The 9,355-nt window shown below is 50.6% G+C and overlaps 1 protein-coding gene across 5 annotated transcripts in view; it reads right to left on the bottom strand.

The window, feature by feature from the left end:
• Positions 1 to 397: 397 nt before the first annotated feature.
• The window catches only part of ZMIZ2 (zinc finger MIZ-type containing 2), a 113,979-nt gene continuing 105,021 nt past the window's right edge, over positions 398 to 9,355 (bottom strand). For all 5 annotated transcript variants that reach the window (XM_044437656.1, XM_044437658.1, XM_044437660.1 and 2 more), the window contains 4 exons: positions 5,710 to 5,957; positions 4,787 to 4,959; positions 2,713 to 3,042; positions 398 to 559 (listed from right to left, as the gene is read on the bottom strand). In XM_044437656.1, the coding sequence (XP_044293591.1) occupies positions 452 to 559; positions 2,713 to 3,042; positions 4,787 to 4,959; positions 5,710 to 5,957 (859 nt within the window). In that variant the 3' untranslated portion in view covers positions 398 to 451. The remainder of the gene's footprint in view (positions 560 to 2,712; positions 3,043 to 4,786; positions 4,960 to 5,709; positions 5,958 to 9,355) is intronic.

Here is a 9,355-nt window from a genome sequence, read left to right as displayed (position 1 = left end):
TCTTGGGCAGATCAGTCAAAACAATACAGCTGCCATGTGTCTGACCTTGCACGTTGGCATGGTCTGAGCAACTTGTTAAAAATGAATTTTTGGGAACAGTCCCCACCACCAGCACCACTTGCTCTCCTGCGCAGGAAGGATTTCCCAGAACAACTAAAGCCAGCTGCTCTAGCGTCCATGGGAATGCTTCTGTAGGCCAGAGGCAATTCTAAGAAAATGGAACTGCTGCCTGGCCAAAGTTTCTTGGGCCACTTTAGAACTGTCCTAATTCATCGGTAGGGCTCAGTGGGCACCACCACTATAGAAAGCAAGGTCTTTCTCTTGATGAGAGCGGAGGAAGCAATGGGACAGGGTTTGTGAGAGAGAGAAATGTGAATGTTTCTACATGTGATGTGCAGATGTGTGTATGTGGTGCGTGGAGCTTGTTGACTGTGTTCCATAATGGGTGGCTTCAGTTGTTCTCAAACAAAGAAAGCAGGTCATCATTGCTGTTATTGGGGAGATCAGGGGGGCCCAAGTAGGAGAGCAGCTCATCTGGGTTCGTCAGCTCAGGAAGAAGCTGAGGGTAAAACAACAAAGAGTGGGGTTAGCCATTTCCTCTTTGAGCATGACCAGAATCAAAGACACAGCAGGATGTTGATCTGAGGAAGGACAAGCAGAGCCCTTGCAAGATGTGGCAAGGCCAACAGTCAGGAAATAAGGGGAATGTCGTCCAGAACATCTTGAGGTGCACTAGGTTGCCTACCCCTATCCTGGGAAGGATGATCAATCTTACAGGCCACAGATGACCGGAAGGAGAAGACATTTCCAGCAGATTTCACTGCCACAGGTAATAAGGGCTGGCCCGTGGAGCTTAATTCAAATGGATTCGGGGAGCAGGATGAATTCACAAGTACAGCTTGGGAGAGGAAGAGACCTTGTGTCTCTCAGCAGAGAAGCACGTGGGCAGATTACTGACACCAGAGTATAGCTCCCGCGTTCTCGAAGGTCCCCTGGATGCTTGATCAAAGAACTGCGGCTTGCCAGGACAGTCATGAGGCACGGTAGGAATCAGTTCTTTGATTAGGGAGTTCTTTATCCTAGTTTTCATTTGACAAAACCAAATCTCCAAAGCACCAGTTTGCACTAATCTGTGCCTACGGGACCTCTCCTGCCCTTGTGGCCGTATAGCTGAAGATCTTGCTTTGCAAGAGTCTGCAGGAGCTTTGGAGGAGCTGACCCTGACATAAACTGCTGACTCAGGCAAAGGGGACAGCCTAGGATGAGCTGCCGCAAGGTTGCCGTGGCAGCATCAGCACCTTTGCCTGGTAATTCAAGAGAGATGGGCAGAGGCTGGGCAGGACAGTTCCATTACATGCAGTACCCCCTGCTCTGGCCCAAGACTTGGCACGTCTAATGGGGTGCAGGGACTGGCTGTTAGGGTTCTAAAAATAACCAAGTAATGAACCAGGGAAGAGTGTCCCAGGATGTTCCGTGAAGGCAGAGAGTGGGAGAACAAACAGGGACAGAGAGGAGGAGAACACAGGTTACAAAACCTCTCTGTGTTTTGGAACCAAGGTCTACAGAAAAGCCCAGGGAGAAGGCAAGGGAAGCTGAAACCACGTATGCTACTCAACGCACGCATATTGTCCCATCCTAGCGACCTTGAAGGGTAGGAAGGACTACTTGCTGCATTGGTGAACACATGAAAAACCTGCCAGGATTAGACTAAAGGCCTAATTTGTCCAATTTCCTTTTCTCACAGTGGCCAATCAAATGCCTCAGAGGCGGCCAGGAGAGGAATCACCCCCTTCTGCTCTTGTTCCCCCCTAGCAACAGGCATTTAGCAGCCACGTCCCCTTCCCCTGGCCATTATGGAGAGGAGCCACTGACAGCTTTCTAAGTCCCTTCTAACTCCCATCTGATTTGGTGTTTATTACCACATCTTAGGATAATGAATTCCTTTGATCCGTGTAGGACAATCTCAGGTGTATAGGACACATTTGGCCACATGAGGTTCCGTAAATGGCCATGTCCCTTCCCTGGCCCTCCCCCAAACATGGTTCATTTGATGGTTTTCCAGTTTTTGTACATTTCCCCCTCTGCTCTAGAAGGTCTTAAGGCTTAGCTACTGGCAGAAAGAATCATAAGGTAAAACATGCCGGTACTTTTGGTCCTGTTCTTTTCTGCCTGCTCAGCATTGGAATACGGGCCCTGTAAGCTTCTCTGACACTGAATCTGGCCCTCGGCTGAAAAAGGTTGACATCCCCGTGAAAGGTGGCAGGGATGTTTTGCAAGGTGGCAATGAGGGACGGGCAACTGCTCCTATATATCTGTTACCCATTAATCAATATCCTGCCTCTTTCCCCCCCCTTATGAAGAACCCAAAGTGGCTGACATCACTCTCCTCCAGCTGCTTTTGAGCTTATCCCTATACCAACCATCCTGTGCTGAGAGCCCGTGCCTGGCCCAAAGCCACCCACTGGCTCCATAGCTGAGTGGGAGCTCAAGTTGTCTGAGTCCCAGAGCCACACTCTGAACTACGACACCGGCTTGGCCCTTCTTTAGAGCTTCAAGGACCCAGCTCCTCTACAGCGAGCCCTGTTTGGTTCCGACAAGTGAGCCAAAGGGGCTTTCAGAATGAGGCTAGACAGAGTTGAGAGGAGAAAGCCAGAGGAGAGGGAATTCCCAGCCATGAGAGTGCGCCAGGGAGAAAAGGGCCATGCTACTTACATCAAGGGAAGGTTCGGGCCCGTCCACAGCTCCAGGTGCCCCACCCATCCCCGGGCCAGGATTGAAGGCAAGTTCCCCTCCGTGTGCCTGTCCTGCTGCGCCCGACTGTCCTAATGGCTGCCTCGACTGTGGGGTGGGTGGGTTCCGGTGGTGGAGCTGCTGCTGCTGCTGCTGCTGCTGCTGCTGCTGCTGCTGCTGCTGCTGCTGTTGCTGCTGCTGCTGCTGCTGCTGCTGCTGCTGCTGCCCAGGCTGACTACCAAGGCTGGGGTTGTTCAGCCCCTGCTGCACGGGATTGTGTGAAGAAGGATCCATCCTGTTGGGCAGAGGCATCTGCACAACCAAAGAAGGCACAAACAGAAACCCTCAGGAGCATTGCCAGGGGAGGGTATTAGATGTGTGTGTGTCACAGCTGTGACTGTATGGGGAGGAGGTCCCCTATCTTGTTTCTGGCAGAAGATGTGCATTTTGTCCCTGCATGGGGAGAATGCACGTCACCCTCCTTCATCCAAGAGCAAGAAAGGGGACCAGAGGGAAAGCTAGAGGGCCCCATAAAGTCACTCCCGTTATTTTTCTACTGCACTTTGCTTTTAATCTGCATTTTAAAACAAATTGTGCTACCTAATAGATTTCTTGAAATTGTTTCTTTAAATTCTATTGTTTTTGATATTTGAATTGCTCTATTTGTTATGATTTTTTTTAACTTTGCTTTTTTTTTTTTTTTTTTTGAACCAATTGTATTTTTCTGTTTTGACTGTGACCTCCTTGGACGGGATCTAAACAAGCTCATTTTACATTCCAGCACTGCTGGACTGCCACTCCCATCAACCCTTGCCTATGCAGGTCTAAGGCTGATGAGCGAGCGCTGCAGTCCAACAACATCTGGAGCACCACAGTTCATTCCACGGAGCGAAAATGGGGGAAGAGCCTCTGAACGAAGAGTAGCTGTTCCCAAGTCCGCAAGAGATGGCGGGCAGGGATTTTCCAGGTGTCTGGCTTGGTGAATGCTGCCCACATCAAGCTGCCTGATAAGAACCACTTGGCATCGGCCCAGAACACTTGCTGTGTTGCAGAGAATTCACATGCTCATAGTTCATATTTGTTGTCATGAATCAAGAATGCAGCACGTCAAATGCTTTCCAGCAGCTTCTCCTTTGAGGGAACCGGTAGAGATGGAAAAGCTTTTGTGGAAGCTCTTTGTATCATTACCGATCTTCTATTGAGAATTTCCCTAGTAGGCTTCTGGGGAACTCTCGGGCTCCCTTAATGGAAAAACACGGGACTACATGGTAAAAGAGCATTAATAGGCTCAAGCAATGTCTACAATGCCCCCTCGTGGCCATACTAGGGAACCACAAGCCGAATCTTATTCACAACTGTGGCCCAAATATATGGCTGTCACATGATATGTGTGGAAATCGATGGTTTTATGTTCATGATCTCTGGAAATTGAGACTTGAGAAACTCCTCTAAGGCTTCTTTGTTTCTGAGGCTGTTAAGACAAAGACACAACCCTCTTTGAATAGATAAAAGATGGGAAAATAGATTCTGAGCCTCTTGCTGTCAAGTTCTCTTTTTTGTATTTGAGAAACCATGTACCGTATTTTTTGCTCTATAAGACGCACTTTCCCCCCCTCAAAAGTAAGGGGAAATGTCTGTGCGTCTTATAGAGCGAATATGCGTGTGCAGTAAGTCTGTCAGATGTGCAGCCCATGCGGAAGTGAGGGGGAATGTGCCTGTGATTATGTGCCCATTTGATTCAGAATATGTTTTTTCTTGTTTTCCTCCTCTAAAAACTAGGTGTGTCTTATGGTCAGGTGCGTCTTATAGAGCGAAAAATACGGTATATACTTCTGGAACCCACAGTGCCGGTTTTAAAGCTCTGGACTCCCCAAACTCCAGCAGCAAAACTCTTATCTGACGTGCACAGAGAAGGGAGAAACTCAGAGGTTTTTTTAAACTAAGACAGCTGCGGGGGTGATATCCAAGAAGGACCTAGTATTGGCAAACAGCTGCCTCCTCACTGCTTCCATGACCTCCACCATTCCCCATCCCACTCCGAGAGATCTTTGCTGACCTGCCCAGCGATGGAGGGAGCCGGTGGCTTTTCCGGAGTCAGCAGATTGCTGGGGAGGTCAGGCTGGTATGAGATTGTGGGAGGTCCTGGGTTGAACTCATTTAATGTTGGGGTGCCAGGATTCACCGTAGGGAAGGAATCGGGGAAAGTTCCAGGACCAGAAAAGCTCGAACCTGCAAAAAGAAATTCAAACAATTTGGAAAAAGTGGGGGTGGAGGAAAAACTGCACAGTGCAAGTTAGAACAGACATAGTGTTCCCCCTACAATAGTGCTAGGGACAAAGGTGGAAAAATATCTTGGATACTAGAGAGGGACAGCTGTGGACACAGTTCTGTGTGCTGTTCCACTGCTAGCCCCTTATGATAGGCAGAGATCCCCTTTCACAAAGGAAGAAAAAGCTCCGCAGCTGAATCGCGGTGCAAAAGGAACGGCTGTTCTGTAGGCATTAAATCTTTCCTCTTTGTGTACCTTTAGTTCTTTAGTTGTGTACCTTTAGTAATCACAGTTGTTGTCCTCCTCACAAGGACAAGAATTTCCAAGGACAGGGCACTGTATGTACACATCTGGTTTTCCGGTGAGAACAAAGTGGCACCTGCATTAATCAGTAGTATCATATCAAGCCCAGCTCTGTGCACTGGAAGAAAATGTGGCCAGAAGGTGCCGATGACCCATGTACCAGAGCAGCCTATTCCAAACCGGTACCTTCCAGAAGTGTCGGACTACAACTCCCACCATCCAACAGAGACACTCGTCATGTGGAAGTTGAGTTTGAGCCGCTAGCATCCAATGGGGCCAGGCTGGGGATGGCTCAGCTGGGGAGGCCTACTTGAGTCCCGAGAGAGAGTCCTTGCTCGGGGAAAGGAGCTGCTTGGCTTTCCTAAGCCCTGAGGCGGGGGCTCTCCACGTCCCAGGCGCCAACTCACTCTGGCTGCTGTATTCACTGCTGCCGCTGCCGGCAGACGGGGGCTGCAGGGGCACAAACGGTGACGGGCCGGGCCCCAGGGCAGCAATCATCTCCATGACGCTGGGCATCACCATGTGGGTGGGGCTCATGGTGCGGCAGCGCTTCAGCACGGGCCCGTCCTGCTCCTCCTTGATGTGGATGTCCGGTTTGATGGGCACCGGCTTCCAGCTGCACGTCGGGTCAATGGTGATCTCCTCATATTCGGAGCTGGACAAGGGGACAAGGGGAAGAAAGGTCAGAGGAGAGGCCTGGGGGGGGGCAGAGCTCAGTGCTCGCAAGCACATGCACAGCCAGCAGATGGCCAGGGGTGGGTGGGCAGCTTGTGCTCCTCCAGGCGATCTGGCCTGCCATGCCCATTACCCCTCACCACCCCCCATGCTGGCTGGGGATAATGGGACTTTTAGGCCAAACATCCGGAGGGCCACAAGCTGCACCCCCTGGTGTAGAAGAGATTGGGCTAGGTTGACACCAAGCCGGCCGAGCTGGGAGAGGCCAGCTTCCCTTGCCAGGAGGAAACAGCTCAGGGCCCATGCGGACTGCCCTGGAGCGACTGCTCTTGCGAGCTTGTGCAAGAGACGTGCCGGCTCCACTTTGTGCTTGCTCCTGACACGGAACAAGAGAGAAGTCCCACCAGCCCCATGCATCATGGCTGGGGACGCTGGGAGTGGCTGCCAAATCTAACTGGGAGACAACTAACTGGGGAAGGCTACTTAATGACACTGAGAACCGTGCTCATCTGAGACAAAAACATCCGTGTTGCTGAGCACCACTCCAAGTGCTTTTGCTCCTTGCAGGCCTCCGCAGCTGCAGGATGATCTCTGGGCGCGCCAATCTCAGGACTGGGAAGGCTGTGCACGCTGGTCTAAAACCAGACCTAAAAAGGGCCAGGGTGCCACACCGAGACGAGCCCAGACACGAACATGAGCCCTTGCGGCTTGCACATCTGTGTTGCTTGCTGATCTTTATTTGCTCAGCGATTTGTCACTGGCAGTGTTCAGAGGCATGGGGACACGACACCGAGGCCAGGACACCCCCCAGCTTGTGCCTGGCAGGCTTGACCCGGTTCTTTCTCGTTTAGGTCAAGCAGTGGGCTTTTTTCCTTCTCCCCACAGTGAAAAATGGGGTGCATGAGCCACCCAAATGGCAGAAGGGAATGCTAGATGGGCCAGCTCTGTATTCTGCCAGTACTGGGGTGGCAGGATCTCTGGGGCCAGCAGGACACTGGGAAGTATGCTGACTTATTCTTCTGAAGAGAGGAATGGATTGGATGAGGGGAAGGGGAAAGAAATCAAGAACTTTGGGACCTTATTGAAAGCAAGGTATAAATTCCTTAAATAAGACAAACAAAAACAAGGAGCTAGTTTTGGCTCCAGGCTGCATGAGGCTGTACCACTGAGGATCAAAGTGAAGATACCGCACTTCTTTCCAGTTGTTGTCATGGATGGGAGGAAGGGAACAGAAACACTAGGACAGTTGCTTCTAACACACATCTGAGCATGCATGTGGCCTTCAACACCACAACTAAACGCAAGTACTCCTGTTTCCTCTGGTTAGTCAGAGGGGCTCTGCTCAGGGCTCTCTCAGTTCAAGATGCAGCACTGGCATAGGGTGATTACGTTGGCAAATGGCCTTCATCGCAACTCCACGGCCAAGTGGGGAAATTGGGTTTAAAATAAATAAATAAATGCATGTTGGACTGTTCACAGAGATACTTCAGGACTCTGTGCTTGGGATTCTGAAAGTCTGAGCTGTGGATGCTGCCACAAAATAGCTCCCGCGGAAGATGTGGCTGGTCGTGTAAGGGATGTCACGGTGGCCTGGCTAGTCAGAAGACGGTTGGAGGAGAGAAAGTGAGGCTAGAGGGGTGGAGGGAACGGGGATTGGCAAGGTGGAGGGAGAGGAAGTAGGAAGCCACGAAGTGGTGAGGAACAGTGACGTAAAGGAGTGGGTGGGAGAGAAATAGGAAGGCTTGAAGCTAGGAAGGGAAACAAAGGTGGCGGCTAAGGACAGAGAGTTGAGAAGAACAGTGGGGAAAGCAGCTGGGCAGAGAACTGGGAATGGAGAAAGGGAGAGAGCAGCAAAAAGGAAAGATCTGCTGGGATGGAAGAGCTTTAGGTGGGGCCAGGAAGCAACGGTTTCCTTCTCTTTCTGTGTGCTGAACAGCTAATCCTTGGTGGGTTCAAGAACAGGAAGGAGAACCTGCTGCACTAACATTTTTTGCATTTTTAGTAAAAACAATTCTGAAGGGAGCAGAGATGGGAAAACTTCACGGCACTGTGGAAGGGGCCCACTGGCACCGCACTGCTGACTCCGGCACTGAACCCTGCGGAAGAAGATAGGCAGAGAATAGCGGTGCTCCGAGATCTTTGCTGCTTGGCATGGATTTGAATCTGGATGACCACAGTCTCCAAACTCTTCTGAGTGTACCACCTGCCTTCCAACAGTTTCTGGTACCCTTTGGGGTGGGGAAAGGTTGTTGAAGCCCATCTACCAGGGCCACTTTTTATCCCAGAATGGATCTTCCTGGCGCTTACAGTCTAAGGCAGGGGTCTCAAACTCAACTTACCTGGGGGCCGCTGGAAGTAGAGTGTGGGTGAGGCTGGGCCGCATCAAGTATTCCACAAAAAAAGGATTTCAAGTATTCCAAAAAAAGTACAACTTATCCAATCCTCTCGATCTTTACTAATAATAATTCAGAACATGAACGGTTCTTCAGAACATAGGCTTCTCTTACTTCCTCCTACTCCTTGCTGCCAGAGACCTGACAGCGCTTCCTCTTACGCAGCTGAGCCACATTTGGCTTGAGGGAGGAAGCAACTGAGACCCTCAGTATGGCTTGAAGATGCTCATCAGTAAGTTTGGACCTGAACTTTGACTTATTAAAGTTCATGGTGGAGAAGAGCTTTTCACACAGATAGGTGCTCCCAAAAAGGCACATGGTCCGCTTGAACATCCTGGAAAGCTCAGGGAAGGTAAGGGGCAATTCTCTCAAAAATTGTCCAAGCTTGTCTGCTTTTCCACTCACCTCCCTGAACTTGGCTTTGAGTTCAGAATTGCACTGCAGGTCAATTAGCTCCATTTGGGTAACGACTCACGCAGGTGCGTGTGAGAAAAACGAGCGGGCCGCACTATCACTAAACTTTGATATCAAGCGGGGGCCACAAAATATCATCCCACGGGCCGCAATTGGCCTGCGGGCCGCGAGTTTGAGACCCCTGGTCTAAGGGCAGCAACTTGTCATTCACCAACAAAGCTCATGAGAAACATTGGTGGCTCCTGAGTCAACCTTTATTCATCAAATTAACTACCTTTGTATCCCATTCTTCCTCTGAGGAGCAAAAGGAAGATCCCCCCCCCACACACACACCTCATGCATTTTACTCTTACAAGAGCCCTGTGAGGAGGGGTAGGCCCAGAGGGAATGGCTGGCCCAGAGTCTCCCTCTATGCTTCATCACGCATCCCTTGTTCTACTGCAAGACTGTCTCACGCCGGCTCTTCCTTTGGCACTCTCTTGAGAAAGGGTTATCCACTGACCTCTTTGGATTCAGGATCTGTGATCCTGGCAAAGGGGAAGTGACTGGGTTTCTCTAGGGCCATTTCCCA

This window comes from Varanus komodoensis, unplaced genomic scaffold (assembly GCF_004798865.1).
Source record: "Varanus komodoensis strain SLA01 unplaced genomic scaffold, ASM479886v1 scaffold30, whole genome shotgun sequence".
Classification (NCBI taxonomy): domain Eukaryota; kingdom Metazoa; phylum Chordata; class Lepidosauria; order Squamata; family Varanidae; genus Varanus; species Varanus komodoensis.
The sequence above is the reverse complement of the archived record's forward strand: the minus strand, read 5'-3'. Positions and strand labels throughout refer to the sequence as shown.